Source organism: Fusarium mangiferae (genome assembly GCF_900044065.1).
Source record: "Fusarium mangiferae strain MRC7560 genome assembly, contig: FMAN_scaffold004, whole genome shotgun sequence".
In the NCBI taxonomy this organism is placed as follows: Eukaryota; Fungi; Ascomycota; class Sordariomycetes; order Hypocreales; family Nectriaceae; genus Fusarium; species Fusarium mangiferae.
In genome coordinates, this window is record NW_024573924.1 from 1,672,517 (window position 1) to 1,695,076 (window position 22,560).

Here is a 22,560-nt window from a genome sequence, read left to right on the forward strand (position 1 = left end):
TGGACATGACTTGGGTAATACCCACCGGCTTAAGCCCTACTATTCCCAAGAGGTTGAGTGCTCATGAACTGGACACCAGATTTGGAACTGTCAAATAGTCAAATGCCGATTGATAACACCTGCCAGCACATTAATGCCGCCTCACTAATTGATCTATTTCTGCATGTCTTAGTTATTGCTTCTGCTATCAGATTTCGTAATGCTTGGCATATCCCGGCTCGTCGGACAAAAGGAAAACCAAATCTGTCAATGCTTGTCAGTGTCTGTCAATGTTGCGAAGCAGTCAGGTACATAACCCTCAGGGGCTTCTGATCCTAGCAGGGGAGGGCATGTGAACCCCTGCAATAGAATTCGGCCTAGAAAGGTGCCTCTGCCTCGGAAACCGGATGTCACTAGGTAAACTCAATCATGTGTCAAGAGTCGTCTTGGACTTGGAGCCGGGCGTAACGCGGCAAAAGGTCCCCAATGTCAATCAGGGGTTGTTTCATTTACGTAGTCGGCGGTAATTAGACGGTTTAGGATACGACTAATACAACCTCAAAGACCGTGCTTATGCAGCGCTAATTCCTTCGTTTACCGGTAGTCCAGCTACCGAGACAGAGCAACGCCACCTGTAGATTCAGATTTCAGCACGGCCAATTTCTGGACCTGACGTTGTTGGAATGGTTTGTTGGTCCCGCTAGCTGAGCCATTTGCTTGGGTACCTGAAGCTGAAGATATGAGCAATTTCGCGGCAGGCCGAGCTTTGCACCGTAATTTGAGAGCTACATGCCATCAAGGCGAACCTCTTGTTAGACTTTTTACATGTGTTGAAACAGTGGTTGAGTGCTGAATTGGTGGATATCTTGGTATATTACATTAATTGCATGTGCTTCTCACACTTCCTTCATACTAGGTATTGCCTTTTCCCTGTAACTCCGTAATCCAAATCCCCTAAACATCCAGTGTAGACTTTCCAGGAGTAACTTCGTAGGTCCTAGTAACCATAATGCCATCCTGGTTATCACTCTGTCCACTTGTTGTGCTGCCAGCCCGAACCTCGGGCTTGCTGTATCCCACAAACTCTGGCTTCCCAACGATATGTTCCTCGCTCGAGTTGTCGTCGAGTTGTGTCATGTATTTTTGATGTCGGTTCGCAGAGATACCACCGGAGATACCTGATCCGCCGATTGTTCCGAGTGGGTGGCCGTGCTTGTTGATGTAGCTGCTCGTTCCCTTGTCCCGACTGCTTCCTTTGCTTGACACGAGCCATCGAGAAGCTGAGAACAAAGGTTTTATCGCCGCTGCGTTCACTGCCAGTATAACGATGAAGGTTTCGCGAATTGCCCAAATTGTCGATGTGTTGATGCCTTGGATATCCCTGGGTTGTCAGCTAAACACCAAGAAGTATGCCTCGATGGGGACTAACCGTAGCGAGAACACACATCTCAAGAGCGTTGCGACCATAATAAAAACGCCAGAGCAAAGAAGAACGCCAATCATTAGTTTCCTCTTGATGGTGAGCTTCACGGTCCATAGTAGAGGGACTGGTATGGAGACGATGGCTATGTCGGTTCTGGGTTCGCGAGTTAGATCAAAGTTCATAGTTCGAATACCTAGACAACAACAACATACACAATATTAAATACAACCAGAGTAAGGTAATTCGCTACGGCGAGGGTACAAGTGTCTACTCCTGTTAGAATCGGAGGTCGGTTCAGTAGGGATAACACTTACCACCAGGATTGGGATAAACTTGCCAGTTCTTATGAACAGGCGTACAATGACCCCAAATGGCTGCCATCACTGCTATGTAAGCAATAACTGTTCCGACTTGTGTCCAGATAACAATCTTTCTCTGCCAGAGACCAAGCCTAGAACTCTGTCAGCATACATCAACAGCGGATCGAGGCTCTGCGTACGTCATGCGGCTATACAAGCAGAGCATCACTCCCTTGAGAGTAAAGATTAAAGTCACGTAAAAGTTCCATCCTGCAAGGAGACACTTTGATCCAAACTCGCGCTTGGCTATCTCTGCAGCTGACATCTTGGCACCCATCTCGTCGGTAACGCCAATGTTGGTACCAGATTGACCTATTGTAGGGTTAGTGATCCTTCGAGTTGAACCAACATAATTTGCAGGTGTCTTTACCGATAAGTTCCAACATGACCAACTCACACTATCTCTGTTAGCAAGGATGACTCGGTGACGAGAGTGAGGCGGCATACCGTCCAGAAGACAAGGGCTGCAAGAGCAAAGTAGTCATCACCTTGATATCCTTTGAAGCCAACTGTTTTCCATCTTGCAAAGTATCGTAAGAACAAGACAAGTGTGCCGAGACCATACTCCGTCCAGGCCTCAGTCTGGAAGGGCGTTGCCATTTTGGTTGATAATGGAAAGCTTCAGCTTGCAAGAGTTGTCCAATAGGTTCGAGACAACAGATGCAGGCCAGGAGTGACAGCTTCGGGGAATAGAGATGGAGATGAGGAAATAGCAGGCCCAGCCGGCATATGTAGGTATGATATGTGACTTATGAAGTTGACATGAACTAGCAGATGCAGATGCAGGATCTGACGCCCCCTTTTGGCCGAGTGTAAGAGGCATTGACCATCTCATGGCTCACTTAGGGATTGACCGTGTCGTAGGAGGAGTGCTACCTTGTCGAGACGCTGGGTATAGTGGACCGGGGAGACTTGGCAACCCTGATGCATGACTTGGGATATGTTGATGAGCATCATATTGTTCAACTCGTACAGTCATCCAGTATCTTCTCGAAGTCTTGTTGATCTCTACGGCACAGTCATATACGAGTCAGTTTGACTCCGCCAAGCCGTTCAAGCCGTCAAGGTCTTCCATTGAAGAAGAACTTGCGAGCCCTTCTTTTCTTTTCTTCTGCTACAGAAAATAACATGGTTGATGCATATGCAGGTCCACAGTGTCATAGAACCCCGGCCGGTGTTGTTGGTTGGCCAAAAACATTCCCAAGACAAGGCAGACCTGGTCATAACTCGAGGCCCTTGACCAAGATGATCATGGTGTGTCTGTGGGGATAAATTAGAACGGTCAACGGTGAGTTTCTAGCGTCTACAAGGCTAATCACTCGACCTCTCGATTGGTAAAAGCCAGTAATTACTAATGTCGTTGGCTACCAGACTCCTTCCAGGCACTTGTTAGAGGCAAAACTTTACAACGTTGCTCCCAAGCCCCTAGCTGCCCCTAGCTCTACCCCGCTAGAACAGACACTCAACAGCAATTTCAGCATCTCTAGCGGCCAATCCTCTCCACTGATGTCCTTTAGCCGCGGTGATCTGCAGCGGGAGTGGAACTAGTTCCGCCCCACCCAAGCTAAACGTCGTCAGGGCTTCTAGTCTAGATCCTTGGCCGAGGACGAGACATCATCTTGGGCAATGTGATACTTCCTGTTGCCTGTTCTCTTGTAGCTACATGGTTGTACCCTGCCAAAAGCATATATGTACACTCACTCAGCTCCAAGCTCTAAGTTCCATCCGCGGAACGCGTTGAAATAAGGGGACAAGGAGACTTGGACCCGGCGTTTCTCGTTTCTCCTTCTCTGATGCAAATGCAAAGTCCTTGCACTGCAACGTCGGATCCGTAGGGCAATCTTTGAACAGCGCGGAGACATCCCCGATTGGATGCTCCAGAAGAGTTGAGGACTCCAGCTTGCGTCAACATATCACACAGCGGGGTAAATGCCTCTCAGAGGGACTCCCTCTCTATATCTCTTTGAGCTATGCCCTTGAGTACGAACCCACAATTTGGTGCACAAGGTGCGGCCATATTCATGCTGTTGGTTCAACTGAGACTATTCAGGGTCCTTGTCAGAAACCAGGATCTAAGAGTACAACACTCCAGACAAGCAACATCTGAACCTCTCAACTGCCTTTATTAGGAATGGTATGATGGACCTAATGCTTAGCTGCTACATAACCGGAATCCTCCTGTTGTTTGAGTGACAAGGTTTCCGAATTTCCGGTCCTGACTGGCTTGATAGACAGCCTTCATGATAGTGGACCTCGGGTAATGCTATGTATATAAAGTAACAGAGGCGCTACGGGCATAAAGCTGGCTTCTCCGTTAATGCTTTTCTCTTATATCTTTGACAGATTGTTTCTTCTGTAAACAAATACACAAACATGGCTGCTGCTGCTGCTCCAGACTCTACTTACGACTTCATCATCTGCGGGTAAAGTTCCGCACTCATAAGGTTCAAGCCTAAGACTATTATTGGTTAACTAACCTCATTTATAGTGGTGGCACGTCAGGCTGCGTTGTGGCAGCACGCCTCGCTGAGGATCCTAATGTCAAGGTTCTCGTTCTAGAGGCTGGTCCCCATAATGAGCATCTTGAGAACGTTCACATGGTTGGAGGGTAAGCACCCCTGCTCCTGTAGCTGTTTATAAAAGCATTGACTAACGTATTGTCTTAGCTGGTCCAACAACTTCGACAAGGAGACAGACTGGAATGTCGTCTCTATACCTGGCCCTGGTGTCAACAACCGCGCTGTGAAGCTTAGCCGAGGCAAGTTCCTTGGTGGCTCTTCTGGTTGCAATGGCACTCTTATGGTCAAGGGAATGGTGAGCTCCATTAATGATTGCCAATTGGTACTAGATTCTGACCCCGCCTAGAAACAAGATTATGATGACTGGAACCTGCCCGGTTGGAGTGGTGATGAGATGTTCAAGTACATGCTCAAAGTATGTACCTAACCTATATCCTCAACACAAAGGCAGCCATCCTAACATTCCCACTGCTACAACTCTTCAGAGACAACTACTGACTTCTATAAGGCCGAGAAATTTCACACAAAAGACTGGTTCAAGGAGACCAAGGGCGCCCATGGCTATGACGGCCATGTACACACCGAACCTCATGACTTGGCTCCTATTTCCAACTTGATTGGTGAATCTATGGTATCAAAGGGTCTTCCTCTTGACCACGATATGTTCTCGGCGGGTGTGAATCCCCATGGGTGCGGTCACTCTGTCAGAACAGTTCATCAAGGCCTTCGTACCACTAGCGCAGACTTCATTACCAAGCAGAAGCCCAGAGATAACCTACACCTCATGGTCGAGACACATGTTGACAGGGTTATTATTGGTAAGGATAGCCAGGGAGAGCTGAAGGCCACTGGCGTTCGAGCAGTCAAGGCCGATGGATCAGTCGTTGAGCTCAAAGCCTCTAAAGAGGTCATAATTTCTTCTGGTGCTTACTGCTCACCCAACGTCCTCAACCGATCGGGCATCGGTGCAAAGGTTGAGCTGGAGCAGCATGGCATCACTACTCTTGTCGATCTTCCCGGCGTTGGAAAGAACCTCCAGGATCACTTGATCGTCTTCATGTTCTACGAGACTGACAAGGAGGGGCTCACCACTGATTCTCTAGTATACCACGGCAACGCGTTAGAAAAGGCCTATACCCAATGGAAGGAGGAGAAGAAGGGTCCTCTAACAGTGTTCCCATTCGGAATCTTTGCCTACGCTCGCATGGATGAGCGCCTCGCCGACTCTAAGATCTGGAATGCAGCCCCTCGCAAAGAAGGTCGCGATCCTATGGGTCTTACCCCCAAGCAGCCTCAGATTGAGTTCTTTACCACCGAGTGCTATGGTGGCCCTAAGCAGTACGACCAATTCCCCATCGACAACAAACACGCTTTCAGTATGATCGCTGAGCTCTTCGCTCCCAAGTCCCGCGGCACCGTCACTCTTCGCGACGCCTCAGCAACATCTGTCCCTGTTGTCGACTGCAACTACCTCTCCGACCCTCTAGACCTCGAAGTCCTCGCTGAAGCATGCGCCTTTGGCAACGAGATCATCACCGAAGGTTCGGGCACCAAGGGCATCGTCAAGGGTTCATGGCCCTCAGATCTTGTGCACCACAAGTACAAGACGCGCGAGGACTGGAAGGAATACGTCAAGGAGAATGCTACGACTTGTTACCATGCCAGCGGGTCGTGTGCCGCTGGCAAGAGGGATAACCCTATGGCTGTTGTGGATGAGAAGCTACAGGTCTATGGTGTCAAGGGGTTGAGAGTCGCAGATTGTTCGATAATGCCTACTGTGAACAATGGCCATACGCAGATGCCTGCCTATGGAATTGGCGAGAAGGCTGCTGATCTTATTAAGGAGAGATGGGCTCTGTCTGCGAAGTTGTAATGGTGGTGATGTGTTGGTCGGAGGACCCAGCGTATGCTTCAATGCCCAAAGCGAATTACAAGCAAATCAAAGGAGAAATTTTAACCAAAATTAGGAAATAGTATTATCAAATCAAATGAAGCTGGTATATATTTCCTCTCGTCCTTGATACTGCAATAACTAGAAGGGCAAACATATCAGTTCTTGATGTTGTTTACAGACTGTGCAATTAGCATACCCTATACTTGTGTCTTTCATTGAGTCTATATCCAGCGGAGCCATTAGCAGGGGTCACAATCCTTCGCCAAGATCTACGTGTTCCGCATAGTAACATTGAGATCTTCCCCTGTACCTGGTTCTAAATGGTACGTAACCGAATTGCCTCCTCATTGAAAACTCAGTGGGACATGGCTGGGGAGGGAAGAAAACTCGAGACCTTGATCATGAATGATAAAAAGATTTAGGTAAATTACCATAGTTTATGATATCTTTGCGAAGTTTAGGATCCTTTTTCCTGAGTTTATTTTTATACCCATCAAAGTCCGACTCTTTCTTGCTCCTGAGGCATGAGTCTCAGTAAGAGAAGAACTCAGGGCAGAAAGCGGACTCTCTTCTGACTAGGACCGAACCGCACGGATGCTGATCCCCAAGAGACGGCGTCTTCTAAAGCGGAAGGTGATTTTGCAGTGGGTTACCAGGCTTGGTTTGGTCAGGGGTGAAGATCAATCTGCCGCTTTCTTTGGGGCTCAATTTTGAGGTTGCAGGCAATCGTTTGAGAGAGACACTGAATCAACTCAGCCAAGCTGTCAGATCTTCAGACTCTTCATGGTTGGCTCAACATTGAGCCAGGTCGAAAGAAAGGCGCTGACCTTGAGCTTCTCGGAGCACATGTTCCGCAGGAAAAGTTGTTAACTCAGGTCGAGGTCATGGCGAAAGGAGATGTGATGGCTGAGCCGTCTTGTTGAACTTCTGTTTAGAACATCACCCTTCAAGACTACATACGAGAGCTTTCACTAATTCCTGTCGATGTGCGGCAGTTGACAGTTTAGTACTCTGTAGTGACATACAATACCCAAGCCAGTTATCACTAGGTCACGGATAGTCATGCTACCAGCGGGAACTAATTCTACGTTATCTATCAACACGACTTGACAGACGCAACTGACGTACAACGGTTTCTATGCGTTTAGTAATCATCAATATCATCGTCTGGTGAAGTTCAGCCAGGCAGAGTTCTAAGACAAAATAAATCATTACTAAAGTGGTATCTAAAGCGAAAGTTCCTATCCATACGATTATTATTAATGCAATCCCCAAGACCATATCAACTCCCACGCCTTTCCCATCATCGGTCGATATCATAGTGATCGTTCATACTCCACCGTCACCGTCTTCGTCTGCACAATGGCTGGCTTGATTGTTCCCCCAACGATCCCCTTCTCAGAATCACTATCGATCCAGCCGGTAACCTCTTCGCTCTGACCAACGCTGGTATTGTGCCCTACGCGTCCATTGATGGGGCCTAGAGCAAAGTTATCGGGCATAGGGTTCTCATCGCCATCAAATTGTGAATATTGTGTTCGGTCACGGCGTCCTTGGGAAGAGGGGGCAAATGGTCGACTTGGAGGCTTGGATCCTGTATCTGGCTTGCCATATTTTGACGATTTCCCTGTTTTGCTGCCATATCGTGACTCGCCGATGAGTTTGGGGGCAACATGTTTGAAGAACTTGCGGAGCGTCGGCATCGTCGCACAGGTAATGATCAGGTTCGCTTCGACGATACTGGAGACATGTTAGTTATAACGCTCTGCCAGAGAGAAGAGTTCCATACATCCAAATCGAAGGGAAAGCGATAACCCAAGTCAAGTCCATGGATTTAAGCATTCCTGGCAATAGAGAGACTCGAACGATAGAAGTCACAACTGTCAAAGATCCGATAGTAAAGATGCCCATCAAACCAACCTTCTGCTTGAAGGGCATCTGAAGTTGAAGAACCATTGGCAACGGTAGTATAAATAGGATAACGTCGCTGATGATGTTGGTTATGGCGGTCGCGATATACAGACCAGGTCTGTTAATGCATTTGCCTTCTGTTATTGTAACATCCCAGTTCATGGCAATAGGATGGCAGGCAAACATCACAGCAAAGAAGATGCCGATGGTGTATCCGCTGATGAACACAGCGGTTGACCAAACTGAGATTTTAAACCATCGCTGAGGAGAGAGTCGGAAGTAGAACATGAGGAGAGCGAGTTTGGCTAGGGAACCGCAGAGGACATATATGAATGCGGCGAGATAGACGTCCTACCATTGTTAATATCTGGTGACAACTGCTGTATGACTGTGAGAGACTTACCATTAGGTAAATGTTGAAGGTCTCAATAGAGGCTTCCCAGGCATGTACACCTCCAGCGCCAGAAGCAAACATGTGAAGGCAAAGACTGATGGTCACCAAGGCCAATATCTAATTTTGCAGTCAGCTTTGCCGATATAGACGCCTTGTTCCCGGGACGTATAGAGCTATCATTTCCTATGAGACATAATGACTCGTTGCTGTGTATACACTTACATATGAAAATATGAGTAAGACTATATAGTATCAGCACAATTCACAACTTCGATCTGTCATGTCCATGCAGATCCGCCACGATTGAGTTTGCAGGGTCGAACCAACAACAAACAACAAACAGCAAGAAAACGACATGTCAAAACTTACCATCGTCAAACTGCAAGCCACCTGCAAGAAATAGCTTGACATACATCCTCTGGCAGAAGAAAAGAAAGCTCACAGCCATTCCGAACCCCGCCACAAAGTATGCTTCTGTCACTCCCTGTCTCTGTGGGTTGTCGAAGTTAACCACATAGCCCTCAGGCGGTGGTAGAAGCACCATTACTCCATCTATCAGAGGCATTTTGACTTGGAGGTTTGTTGAAAGAACTGGAAGCTCAGTCTGGGGAATGCCTTGGGTAGAAAAAGAATGGCCGACGGAACTCGGAACGATCTGAAGCAAGAGATGGAGACTAGCCGATTGTGCCACTTAAGGATCAACGCGCAGCTGTCACTCGTTTCCCCTCAAAGGATGCTACAACTTCAGACGGTAGGGGTAACTATATATCACTGTGGTTCTCGCCTCCTAAGTAGAGTCTTAGAGGTATACGTGATAGGCTCAACAGGTTCTACTAAACGATGCTGCTTTGACGATTCATTACAGGGGACATGCAGGTCATACAGTAGAGAATATTCAGTTGAGTATTCGCTGAAATAACTTAACAGAACCAATCACTCCACTCCTTGTGACCGTGGTCGGGTGTTTTGGCCTAGAAGATGAGAGTTACCGAAGAACTCGCCTGAAGCCAAGAGATCCGCGAGCCAGGCACCGCAACCCAGACACGGTATAGGGCATGTCGATCCGGCTGACAAGCGCAGGTGGTATGATTTCCGGACGGTCAGTGTGCTCGATATCATCGTGATAACCCAGGGCCCTTTGTTAGACAGGCCCTGAAGTGGTAAAGAGGGCCGGCTGTAGGATTTTTGCATTTCGCCAAGAGGTCGGGTAGAGTCAATGTAACTCCTGAGCCGGATCTTCAGTACGGAAATGGAATGTGTTTATAGCAATGCTTTGTTAAGACGGCAATGCCGTTTATGCGTTTGAGGGCTTTCTGTGGCGATGCTTTGGATTGTTGCAGAGGTGTTTTGGTACCCTGTTGATGGAGATGGGCGTCAAGGTGCCTCTGGTCGTGATCATTTTGATTGTGATCAGATCGGATCATCTCATGCATAGCTAGTCATGCAGACACTAGAAGACAAGGATAATTCATGATCAGCCATCGTGAGTCTGGAAGTTAAAAAGTTTGACAATACCGAGGAGTCAAAGGTGAAGATTGTTAGTTACTAAGCTTCAATTCTTATAACATATAGCCGTATATACACCGAGCGAGACTGAATCGTATGTTCTTCTGTAAAAAGCCGATTTGAGGGATCATGAGAATCAGGTCTAGATTCATGGGAACTCAGCATCAACAGTAACGTAGAACCAAGGATGGCCCTGCCCATCAGTACCAGGGCCTTGTTGTCTGCAAGGGACAAAGAACTGTTACAGGAATGTAACTCGTTACACTTTGCATCATAACCAATCCTCCTCACCGATCTTTGATTTCAGTTGGCAGCAATCTCACATGGCAGCCTCGTCTATCTCCAGCAGAGCCAATGAGACATGTTCCGTCACTGCGAACAGACCCGCGGAATTAGAGTGCCCCTGCGACCTGTCATATGCGGACATAGTACGGAAAGTCACCAAATACACGTGGAGTTTTTCATGGCGATCAGTATCTGATAGAGACAGGTGAACCAACACTAAGTGGGCTGGCCGACTACCGAAACTTAGGTGAAATAGGGTTCTTCGGTTGCGTGGATCACACCTGAACGGAGAATAAACTGTAGCGCATAAACTATAGAGAGAGGAGAAATCTCGAATGGTTACAGAGGTTTCAATAATGGTTCGAGGCGAGGACCTATCCTTATGCAACGGTACTTGCGAATAAGCTTAAGAATAGACAACCCTGTTTTGAACCCTGCTTCTTCACCAATTCCAATCCCTGGCACCGATTACTGTGGGGAAACAGGAGGATTCATGAGCCGTAAATCTTCCTCAATCATATTCCCCGTTCATACAAGGGCCCCCCGTACTAGTCTCGTCGAAAAGACGGGGGTCTACAGCCAACCGCTTCAGAGGTCGGGTTTGGACCGAGGTAGGCGAGGCTTTCAAGACATAGATCTTGATGTTCAAGAGCTCTGATGCAACGCAGAGAATTGACAAGGTATGATCCAAGACAATGGTTCTCTCTGTCAAGGATACTCCACGTGTGTCCGAGTGCAATTGTGACAAGCTGCAGCTCAACCTTGAGTCTCAAAGACCTCCCTCAAGTGCTACGTAGTAACAGTACGTAGTATTGCTATAGTATGTGCTTCCTCATTCTGACCCTGTCTCCGGGTTGACGTGCTCATCTCTGGCATATCGGTGGAACCTATCCCAGCAATAGCTGTGCTGACTCTGCTATTCTTCCGCTCCCAAGCTGCCACTAAACCACAACGACCATCACAAGGCAGCATTAGGAATAATGCCTACTCCAGGCCACTCTCCGGCCCCTCTCTCGCCCGAAAATCGCCCCGTCTCCTATTACCGAACATAGGAGATCAACTAGTTCAGCTGAGGGGCAAATAGTTCGTTTAATAACAAGACGATCTTCCCCGTCCGTGAACTGTAGATCGTTGCCTTTCTTCTTGTTTTGATAGAGCATATCATCTTGGTTCTATCATCGAGGGTATCCTTTCTCGTCTTGTCATTCTTTGTCTGAGATATACGTTACAGTTACAACCATGAAGCTTGGTGTGTTGGCTACTGGTGCCGCCTACGGCACCACAATGCTCCCTTCTAGCCCTCAGCAGTGTGTAAGTCATGTCTCGAGTCAACCCCTCGTCGATCGACAATTCCTGATACACATTTAACCTGCATCTCGTTCTCTTATCCCGCCGCAATGAGCAACTGTTCTTATCTCTCCTATTACCCGCATAATGGCTAACGTCGCATCAAAGTGCTCTGCTCTGCTGAAGGAGGCTGGTCTCTCCGATCTTGTCGTCACAAAGAACCAGTCACTTTACGATGAACGAATCGACTCCTACTGGTCGGTCAGTGCTGCCTTGCATCCTGACTGCATGGTATTGCCCAAGACGGTACGTAATCCGATTCGATGCGTCATTCCGACCTTTGGTCCTGACATGTCCCATAGCCCGAGGATGTCTCAAAGGTCATGAAGGTCATCACCAAGAACCAATGCAAGTTCGGTATTCGTGGTGGCGGCCATGGCAACTTTAAATTATCCAACTCTGTCGAGGATGGTATCACAATCGACTTTGGTACGTTATAGACGATAAACCTCATCCTATCATCATTGTTAATGCTAAGAGCTGCAGGCTTCATGAATGGGACATCCTACGACGAAGAGAAGAACGTCGTGAGTGTGGGACCTGGTGGTCATTGGCAAGATGTTTACGACACTCTTATCCCATATGGACTTGCCGTTGCTGGGTATGTCTATATATCCTTAGTCTTCCCCATTACTTACACTCTATAGTGGTCGTGCTGGAACTGTTGGTGTTGGTGGTTTCGTGACAGGTGGAGGCAACTCCTTCTACTCCGCGTCTCATGTAAGTGACATAAACACTACAAAAGCACTCGGCAATAACTCACATATACAGGGAATGGCCTGTGATACAGTGGCGGGTTGGCAGCTCGTCCTCGCCAACGGTGACATCGTTGAAGCTAACGCCGAATCCAATGCTGATCTCTGGCAGGTGAGTATCTACATATCAGATCATTCAAATCAGTCATTCTAACCTCAACTAGGCCACGAAGGGCGGCTCTGGAAACCTGGGTCTTATCACAAGAATCGACATGTATCCCATTGAGTTTGTTGACCGCAGCAACCCTTCAATCTGGGGTGGCAACCTTCTCTACAAACCTGAGTCAGGCCCTGCAGTCATCGATGCCCTCATTGATTTCACTGCCAATGTACCCAAGGACGAAAACTCCAGTAGTATCGTTTACTGGGCGTATCTTCCTGCCTTGGCTGGTGGCACTATTCTCAACGCAGCTATAGAGAACACAAAGGGCGAGGTCAAGCCCCCTGCTTTCGACAGCTTCTATGCCATCCCTGATATTCAGGGTGACACCACTGTCACTGAAAAGCTTAGCAAGGTCACCAAGGATCTCGGTTCAGGCCAGCCTCCCCATTTCCGCAACGTCTGGTTCACAAGCTCCTTCAAGCCCAATGCTGAACTCCTGAACTATGTCGTTGAGAAGTATGACGAACTCAACCAGGCCCTTGAGGCTCTCATGCCCAGTGCCGAGTCAGAGCTCAACACACTCTGCATGTTCCAGCCCATCACCAAGTCCATTGCCGAGAAGGGTGTTAAGAATGGCGGCAATGTCATGGGTCTAGACAAGTATACAGAGGACGGAGATGGTATCATGTTCCTCCTCACCTGGGCTGCCAAGGGTGCGGCAAGCGAGGAGGCTGCTTTCCCTCTCCTCAAGGCTTACATGGACGACATCGAGACGAAGGCAAAGGAGATGGACGCTTGGTGGGCCTGGAAGTTTATCAACTATGCTCATCTTACACAAGATCCCTTAGCGACTATTGGAGATGAGGCTCTTGCTAAGCTTCGTGCTGCCAGCAAGAAGTACGATCCTCAGGGTGTCTTCCAGAAGCTCCGATCTTCTGGTGTCAGGATTCCTTTTTAATTTGAGTACTGTATAGATAAGCATTAGAGGCATTATAGATTGTATGTATTTGAATCACATAGATCTCTAGTCAAATGCATTGAGAGATCCATCAACTTAGCTGGTATTAATCTCATCTCGGCGAGATCTTCGTGAGATGAAAATAGTCCAAATGATATTACTACACTCCATAAATATGTCTCTGTTACAATACTTAACTGACTGATGGAGGGAATACCAGCCGTTGGTAAGTATTCTGGGATTTACGCGCTTATCAATGGGGGTGGCGGGGGTGGTGTTAGGACCTCGATCGTATGTAACAGAAAGACTTCGGGAAATTTAGGATAGACTTAGATTAGTTCATTTTATCTTAGAAGGCCCTTAGACCAGTTTACTTTGGCACATTGGCACATTGGCTTAGTGTTGGAGGCTTTCTTAACCCCGAGGATTATCTTGTTATTGTTTTATATGGTATTGAGGTCACCTGAAATGAGATGAGGTTTGCACGTTTCTCTACCACAAGAGTCTGTCAACAGCGATTCTCATGCGGCGTAATTCTCAACAGAGTTGAGCCATGCATGGACCGAAAGATCTTTCTCAGTTCCTAACAATCTCCTTGCCACCAAACCATGTTCGAATAGTGGGCCAGTAGGTGTAGTGTAGGTAAACATCAACAGAGGCAACAACTGCGAGGCCTGCCAAGGCATATCGACGATTCTGAGGAGAGGCATTCCTCCATTTCTCAACCAAGCTGGTAGACTTTCGGACATTGGGAGCGACGGCGCTTTTCATGGTTGTTGAGCTTGAGATGTACCTGCGAGCAGCTTGGCTGGCAGAGGTGGAGAGGCGGGCGGTGATGGTGGGCGACATGATATCTTATGGTGTTAATTGAAGGATTTGGGTTGAGATTTGTATAACTAAGTTCGGTGGCGCATGTGGTTGAGTTGTTTTTATCGAATTGTTGTTCTTGATGTTTTTCTATTCTACCAGAGTTGACAAACAGTCTACATATATACTCTCAAGTGATATAACCCAAATACCAAATTCCGTTATGCTTAACCATAATGCCTAACGATCCCCACAACGCCTCGCTCAAACATAACAGGTATTACTTCGAACCATCACAAATGATCTCATCGCATCAGCCACCTGGTCGCTTCGGTCGATTAATCGTCAGCGGTTTGAATGGTTTACGCAATCGATCCATTGAAGGCGCAGGCCCCAGACCAACTGGGCGTCTCACACCTCCATTAGGTTTTACAGATATGAATGTTGTCGCATGAAGACTTGAAGCAGGCTTGTTAGGCAATGCTTCTTCCTCGTCCTTCTTGTTCTCCTCTTCAGGCTCTTTTCTTGAGGGCGGTCGCGGTGGTGAACTGGAGAAACAGGAGTAAGGCTTTCGAGGGCCCCCATCGACCTTTGGGACATTTGGTTTTGATAGAGGTCGTGCAGAAGGAAGTTTATGTTTTGCCAGCTCCGGATCGATCAGTGGCTTTTGTGGCTCCGACCCTGTTGTTAGTCTCCCTGGCATACCATTCTGCCGTGACAAAGCAGACTGGTATCGCACCTGTGCAAGGGACCTGGACTGCTGCTGCTGCGGTAGAGGTTGAGGTTCGGGCGGAGGTCGAGGAGCATCCCTTCCATGGTTAAGCCAACCAAGCATACTCTTCTGCCCAACGCCTCTTTTCGTCGATCCCTTCTTTGGCCCTGGTTTTGAGCTTGCTGCTTGTGCTGCTGCGGCTGCGGCTGCAGCATCTAGGGCAACTCTATGAGCTCCAGCTGTTGTAAACCCTGGTAAAGCAGAAACGGTGAAATCAGATGATTGTTCCATTGTTGTGGCATATTCTCTCTGCCAGGGAAGCTCATCTGTTTCATCGTATGAGGTGACCGGGTGTGCCGTACGCTGGCGCTTGGGTGCCCGCGAGTAATGTCGGCCACTTTCTTCGTCGTATCTATCGACGTTCTTCGGGTCGACAGGATCGACAGGAAACCCGTCATCTTCAACTGAGAACATAGGAGGGAGTTTTCCAAATATTGCTTTCTCACCTGGGGCCTCTCGTCCCAAGATTTTAGCAACACCCTCTACAACTGCTCGGTCGAAGGATGGCCCCTTCTTGGCGAAGACCTTGGATGCAAAAGGAGAGACAAACGGTGAGAGTTCAACCTTGCTACTCATCCCTTGAGAACCGTAGAGAGGGCAGCTCAGATACAACAGCGCTTGGGCTCGTGTCATTGCCACATAGAGGAGGCGTCGTTCTTCATCTGTGTCTTCCGATCTTGAATGAGGTATTGATCCAGTATAAACTGATGGCACGAAAACAATAGGCCACTCCAGCCCTTTTGCTGCGTGAATGGTCGATATAGTGATCAGAGATTTCTGGTCTTTGGTGTCGCCTTTGTTCTGTGCGTCCGATGCTAATGATACGTTGGCCAGGAACCGGCCCAGCATATCATCCTCTCTCACTTGATCCATATCCTCGATTTCAGGGAGTGCTTCTTCCTCTGGTCCGCCAAAATCTCTCATAAAATCGCTAACCAGATTAACAAACTCTTGAACGTTGGCCCATCGCTGTTCATGTTCTTCTGTGTATTCTTCCTCCAGATACTTCTTGAAATCAAGATGGCCAATCAATTGCTCTATCAAGTTGACCAGAGTGGTAGGGCTGCTCTGACTAATTAGATCGGCTTCTTTTCGTAAGCTCGAGATGGTCCGGATGAGTTCTGTATTGAGCTTTTGCTCCATCTTTGGTCTGATGTTGGTGTTTGCTTTACGGCTGCCTTTACAGTGCTTGATAATCAAAGTCCAGAGGCTCATGTTGGTCTGCTCCGCCTCTTCAAGAAGAGATTTGATTGTTGCTTCTCCTATTCCTCTTCTTGGCACATTGATGATCCTGGCCAGCGCATCGTTGTTGTCAGGCTGGCTCACTACACGAAGGTAGTCTATCAAGACTTTAATTTCTTTTCGTTCGTAGAACTTATGGCCTCCGATCATTCGGTATGCGACGCCGGCTTTCCCCAGAGCTGATTCGATGTGTCGGGAAAGCGCAGCTGATCTCAGAAGAATTGCGACATCTTCAAAACTGAGCATATTTCCAAACATCATGATGACTCGCTTAATCTCAGAAACGATCCATTCGCCTTCGGACGACGAACTCTTCAGTGTTCTGAGAACTGGTCGCGCTCCCTTAGTGTGGACCGGCAGTAACACTTTCTGGTATCGCTTTTTGTCTTGTTGGATGACGTTGAGAGATACATCAAGGATGGATTGTGACGATCGGTAGTTTTCTTCCAGGGAAATTTCATCTGTATCAGGATAATCTCTTAACAGTCGATAAAGGTTTCGAATCTCAGCTGAACGCCAACCGTAGATACTCTGATCAGGATCGCCTACAATTGTGATTCGCTGGCGTGCTTGGGCGAACAACTTCATCAGCTCATATTGGATGCCGTTTGTATCCTGGTACTCGTCGATAAGGACGGTCTGGACATTGGAAACGCAAGCTGGGTGGTCTCTCAACAGTTCGACACACTTGACCAGGAGATCATCATAGTCCAGCAAATTTGACCTTTTTAGTTGAGCTTGATACTCTTCATAGCATGTCCTTAGCGCCGGGTTCTCCTTTTTGCCTTTCTGAGTTGGAGCGGCGGCGGCATTTGGTCCCTTCGCTTTCTCTTTACTGATCCATGACCTTGCATGTAGTGGCTCAATGCCAAGTTCCAGTCTCTTGCAGATTCTCTGAATGATCGCCCTCGAATCTCCGTCGTCTGCAATTCCAAACTTCGAGTCTAGTCCGATGCGATTTCCGTATATAGACAAATATCTTCGGGCGATCGAGTGAAACGTTCCAAGCACAATCTTCTTTTCACATTCCTCGCCTAGAGCTTTTCCTATACGCTCTTTCATTTCCCTAGCGGCTTTGACGGTAAAAGTTGCGACGATCACGTCGGCAGGTCGATAGCCGACTCTTTGAATCAGCCATACTACTCGTGAGGTAAGAGTATGAGTCTTTCCACTACCGGGACCAGCTAGAATTGCTACAGTCGATGCAGATGAGGTAACAGCTCGGCGTTGCGCCTCGTTCAACGACTGAAGAATCGCATCTTGTGTGGTCGAGGTGGACATGCTGGGTACGTGGACGAATCCACGAATTGCTGTCGATTAGTCGAGGAGAGGAGTATCATCGAAAATTCTATACCCACGCGAGATTGCTCGAATGGGAGTACGGCGTAGTATTTCAGCCACCGGAGTCGCTAGTGGTATCTTCTTCTCTTCGCGTTGATGAGAAGCAGGCATCGCGCGACGCGATGTCATTTTCGCGATGTCACGTGCAGTGCAACGCCACAACGCCTACGACGTTGTAGGGTAGGTAGTTGACCAAAATGGAACGCCAGGAAGTCATATCTTATGTTCTGATATCATTCTTGACTTCAATTAAGTAAGTACCTGAGTATCTTGTTCATCACTCACACATCTGGTCCTCATGTTTCTAAAGAGAACATTGTGCTAGTGACACTAGCCTTACCATTCAATTTCCCTGATGCTCATCATGAATTCCTCCATCGACTCTACGGAAGGGGAAAGCATTATGCCTGGGTGTCACATGCTCATCTTCAACTCTGTCGGATCTCGTTATCATCTTCGTCACATCCCCTCTACGCTAAGGCTTCTCTCGTCACTATCACCGTCACGATATGCTATATCAATCACCGCTAAAGAGTGACAAACAAAAGTCCAATGCTACGGTGATGTCCCACCCTGAGAGTTTCTATCAAGCCAAAAACGACACTGTGGGATATCGTTGGCATTGTCACATAAAAAAGTCGGACACTTTGAAAACATAATATTTCTATGGGTGCCGTGAAACATTGCAGTCTGTTTAACAGTCAGGGACGCATCCTGGATTCCCCTGCACAGGTGCTCACCGCATAGCGCCTGTTTAGCATCTGGAACAGAACCCAACATGGTCCTGAATTATGATTGTCACCTCTCCAGTCAGCAATCACCAACCATATCACCAAAGTCACTCATGCAGGGTAGCATGAAGCTATAGTCGTGCGATAGTAGTGCGACTTTACACAATAGGCGCCGTGACAGGTCTTTCTATTCGAGGGGATCGACACGAACATCACTAACAATGCCGAGCTACCTAATGTCACACAAAGACGAGCAGCCCATTCGAAGACTTTGGCACATCACATGATGAGAGGAAGAGTGGGAGAGTCCACATGGTTCAGGGCCCGACAGCGTGGATGATGCAGGCAACACATACAATTGGGCCTCAAAGTGACCCTCACTGCCTAGACTGCATCGTCTATGCCGTTAGTTGGGTGATTGAAGAGTATCGTCACCAATCGCTGGGTCAATGGTTGTTGTTGGTTTGACCCCGCAGATCCAGGAACGTGTGAGTCGGACAAGACCTCTCTTTGTGATGGCGAAAAGCAAGGATCGCCCCGCCCCGCTTGGGACCCTTTAACGGCAGAAACGAGACAACCAGAGAGAAGCTTAAAGCGAGAAAACACTGCAGTGTATCCCGGCATCTAGGATTCTAGAGCCAGCGATAGGTCGTGTATGTGGGTATTGGTGGTTGGTAGTGAGAGCTGCTCGCCAATCAGACGATGGCACACTATATCGCTCAGCGGTTAGCCATCCAACCACAGCTCGGAGATGGCCTCGTCACACCTGGGCCCTAACATATCGCCTGCAACCACTCTGTTGCCATCACCAAGGGTATCGAGCTATTCTCAGACGTATTCTCATGCATTCGGCCGCTATTCGACGACCGCCAGTTGACTGGCGTTGTCTGCTCAGCGACTCAGCGTCCAGCCCTGGATAGCTCAGCGGCTAACGCAGAGTGATAGACGATCATGACCCAGCCCGCTATATACCCCGTTGAGACCGCAAGTTCCCTCTTCCGTGCATGATGTTCTTCTCTAGTGTTTCGTCTCATCGTGTTCAGGAGGTCACATCGCACAAGCTGGCTCCTCCATAAAGAATAAGTGTCTCGCCTTGACCTCGCTTCCCACGATGCTTCTCGAGGGTGCTCACTACTCACTACAACTCGGTCTGCTTCTGTCTCTGTCACTCATTACAACAGCTCAGCCTGAGCCTGTTCTATCTTCGATACTCCAAGCCCGGGACACAGATAAGCCTTTTTCAGGAGGACCAATTGACACAACCTATCTGCCAGCCCAGATTGGTGGTATAATCGGAGCATACGCTGTATCGTTGGTGCTGGTCGCCATAACACTGCTTGCTTTATCAAAGAAGCGGCGCGAACATATTGCAGCTGGAATTGACGAGGTCGACTTTGAAGTCCGGAAAGATATCGTCAGTCCCGACTTTCCTCCAACAGCTGTGCCTACATCTCTGAATATAATCACCGACACCGAATTCATCAAACCGAGCTTCCAGGACTCGCACGAAGGAAATCCATACATCTATCCATCGCCGGCTTCAAGTATCGGAGCCCCCGGAACTAATCCTTTTGTCGATCCCCGTGTTGTGGCAGTAGACAGACTCATGGCTCAATCTCAGCTTGAAGACATGTACAAGCATGTCCTGGAGCATGAGGATGCGAAGAAGCGAGGAGTCGTTTACGATGTTCCTCTTCCCCCCAATGCTCACCACCAACCACGCCCTTCAGCCTCGGCCTCCGTACTCTCTCTGAAATCTTCGACATCTTCGCCATCGAAGAAGGAGAGGAGCAAGCCAGCAACACTCAACCTTTCTGCTTCTCGCGAGGAGAAGAGCCAGTCAAGGACCTCATCATTTCTCTCAGCACTACGATCACCAAAGAAGAAGCAGATGAAGGGCATGAGCATCTCATCGCCTCTCATGACTCCTCAATCGGGTGAATTTCCTCGCTATGAAGGACAGGAGATGAGCGCGATTCCTCCCCGGCATTACGCTCCGGCCGCTCCTCCTCCGGTCCCCACTAATCAGGTCCCGTATGGTTCACCGGCCCTCCCGCCCAAGGCCCATGCGTCGCTGCCGACCCCGGATATCTCGCCCGAGAGTGTTTTGAGCATCGATGAACGAATCGGAAGTCAGCTGCCTTATCCTGGACACGCCCGTACTGTGTCGCATGCACCTAGCGAGCGTGATCCCGAGTCAGCAACTTCGGAACACTCTCAAGCACCACTGGTCGGCCTGCCATCGTCTCCCAAGCCCGGTTCAAGGTTCCCATCTCTTCCCGCGTCACCCAAGCCTGGCCAGACATTCCACCGTGCCAACGCACCTTCAGCTGTGCGCACTGGTGGTTCTCTCCCATTGCGTGCTTACGAGCCTGCCATGGTTTCACCAAATACCATTGCGCAGACTACCAAGCAGACTGTGTTCGAGAGGAAAGGACCGCTATCACCAAGCGGAGCAATGACTCCTCACACAGCTGGTGCAGTGCCTTATTCGCCTTATCAGCCCTTCACGCCATGCATGCCTGTGACACCTTCGCTTGTGACCAGGGAGGATCGGAAGAGGATGAAACGCATGGTACCTAAGACACCGACTTTGGAGATGGTTCAGAGCTCGGATGACGTTTGGTAAACGAAATAATTAGAATTTATGATTATTTAACGGGGTCGATATTGCATTATTTCCTTTGCTGTTGTTGATATCAAGACATAGGGGTCTACTTGGTTGGGGTTTACAGTATTTGGTTAGAGCTGGCCCACGGGCTTGCGGGGATTTAGTAACGGCCGCAAGGACCAGAGCTTTACTATCTGCATAAAATATTCACCTGTATATCATTTATTTCTGCGAAATCGATTTCGTTTCCGAGTTTAGGTTGTTTTCAAGCGTGTAAAGTCACACAACAGACGCGGTGGTTTCCCATGCGCTAATATCTAGTATCGACTCTAGTACTCTACGATCTCTCAAGATCTTGAATCGCCAATCGGAACAATTAAGAAGATGCATGTGACGATACTTAAAAAGCAACAAGCGTTGAAACTAGAGGGTGACGCAAGGTTAATCGTTTGATCATCGGGATGGATTGGGGATAGTTTGGAGGAGGATTCAATATTGGGATCACGATCATTTGGTGGCGGCGGGGACCATCTCGAGAAGCGAGGATGAGGATAGTGGCACAGAAGCTGAAAGCTGAGTCCAAGACATGCAAGAATAGCCTGCGTTGTGTAACCCGAACAGATCTTCTGTTCAACGCGGATTGGCAGGGCGCCAATAGTTCGGTATTTGTATGTAGCTACCCGTCGCACAGTCCCTGAGAGGGTTGCACCAGACGGGACATGGCAGATTCGAGGGATTGATATCCAGGTTTTTTCGGATTCTTCACAATGAAGTCGTCTTGGCGACCGTTATAAAGCTATTTAATTGGACCTGTGATACTCAAATGCTCCCGAGTAACCGTCGCCTGGGTCTGGCCTTTTGCCGGCTGGAATGTAATAACTGAGTTCCTGTGAACCACGGGACGCGAGACTGAGACTCGCGTGGCTAACCCGAGACAACTCGAGTAGCACCACGGTTTATGTTTTGTCTTTCGACAGTCTAACAGTGTATCTTGGTTTAGGGGGGGAGAGTTTGACAAATGTGACTGAGATATTGTCTATTGCGACTCGATTATGGGGGTATTTTCTGCTTCCTGAGCCGAGTTCTCCAACGCAATCGAACTCCTGCCCGTCCTCGAGGGTCCCCCCATTCCAATTTGATTAAACAGAGTTGGCTTGTGCTTGACGGGTTACTGAATTTGTGATTGCGTGCACAGTGCAGAATGCGTCTCAGACCCGAATGCGAGAGGGGTAAACCTCTAACTAAAGTGGACCGTATTCTTCAGATCGCCAATACTGTACGGTTCAAGCCGTAACGCCCCCTCGCCTAGAGACTCATCCCGTGCCAGTTGCTAGGCTTAGTGAGTACGCCACCAAAAGTCATCGACGTTCTGCACTGTATTTAGAGCAAGGTAAACACTCAAATACTACCTAGTGGATCCCCTGAACTCATCACTCCATTCTTTGGTACAAAAGACGACCTTGGCCAAGCGCGGACTTGACTAGGCGTCACTGGGCTGATATCCGGGTTCCATCGTACGATTTTCTGCCCTCTTCTCAAACCGAATTCCTTGCATCCATCGCTCGCCTCCGAATCATCGCCCAAATCGCTTATTCTCCCATCAGCAATTTTAACTGCTACTCG

General features: G+C 48.4%; 6 protein-coding genes across 6 annotated transcripts; 3 read left to right on the plus strand and 3 right to left on the minus strand.

The window, feature by feature from the left end:
• Window positions 1-933: 933 nt before the first annotated feature.
• FMAN_09111 (uncharacterized protein) lies at window positions 934-2,361 on the minus strand (the record flags this gene model as incomplete). Its single annotated transcript, XM_041829914.1, has 7 exons — window positions 934-1,360; window positions 1,409-1,555; window positions 1,615-1,669; window positions 1,717-1,853; window positions 1,902-2,073; window positions 2,132-2,159; window positions 2,209-2,361. The coding sequence occupies 7 exons, from the start codon at window positions 2,359-2,361 to the stop codon at window positions 934-936; spliced, it is 1,119 nt and encodes a 372-aa protein (XP_041680630.1).
• A 1,773-nt stretch (window positions 2,362-4,134) lies between these two features.
• FMAN_09112 (uncharacterized protein) lies at window positions 4,135-6,153 on the plus strand (the record flags this gene model as incomplete). The annotated part of the gene is made up of 5 exons (XM_041829915.1): window positions 4,135-4,184; window positions 4,250-4,369; window positions 4,428-4,575; window positions 4,627-4,695; window positions 4,789-6,153. 5 exons carry the CDS (start codon window positions 4,135-4,137, stop codon window positions 6,151-6,153), a joined length of 1,752 nt encoding a protein of 583 aa, XP_041680631.1.
• A 1,337-nt stretch (window positions 6,154-7,490) lies between these two features.
• Window positions 7,491-9,044, minus strand: FMAN_09113 (uncharacterized protein; the record flags this gene model as incomplete). Its single annotated transcript, XM_041829916.1, has 5 exons — window positions 7,491-7,914; window positions 7,964-8,436; window positions 8,489-8,596; window positions 8,702-8,721; window positions 8,849-9,044. The coding sequence occupies 5 exons, from the start codon at window positions 9,042-9,044 to the stop codon at window positions 7,491-7,493; spliced, it is 1,221 nt and encodes a 406-aa protein (XP_041680632.1).
• Window positions 9,045-11,509: 2,465 nt separating this feature from the next.
• FMAN_09114 (uncharacterized protein) lies at window positions 11,510-13,433 on the plus strand (the record flags this gene model as incomplete). The annotated part of the gene is made up of 7 exons (XM_041829917.1): window positions 11,510-11,581; window positions 11,726-11,863; window positions 11,920-12,046; window positions 12,104-12,218; window positions 12,265-12,337; window positions 12,389-12,484; window positions 12,537-13,433. 7 exons carry the CDS (start codon window positions 11,510-11,512, stop codon window positions 13,431-13,433), a joined length of 1,518 nt encoding a protein of 505 aa, XP_041680633.1.
• A 1,120-nt stretch (window positions 13,434-14,553) lies between these two features.
• On the minus strand, window positions 14,554-17,535 carry FMAN_09115 (putative ATP-dependent DNA helicase; the record flags this gene model as incomplete). Its single annotated transcript, XM_041829918.1, has 1 exon — window positions 14,554-17,535. One exon carries the CDS (start codon window positions 17,533-17,535, stop codon window positions 14,554-14,556), a length of 2,982 nt encoding a protein of 993 aa, XP_041680634.1.
• A 1,902-nt stretch (window positions 17,536-19,437) lies between these two features.
• FMAN_09116 (uncharacterized protein) lies at window positions 19,438-20,955 on the plus strand (the record flags this gene model as incomplete). Its single annotated transcript, XM_041829920.1, has 1 exon — window positions 19,438-20,955. One exon carries the CDS (start codon window positions 19,438-19,440, stop codon window positions 20,953-20,955), a length of 1,518 nt encoding a protein of 505 aa, XP_041680635.1.
• Between the last annotated feature and the right edge of the window lie 1,605 nt (window positions 20,956-22,560).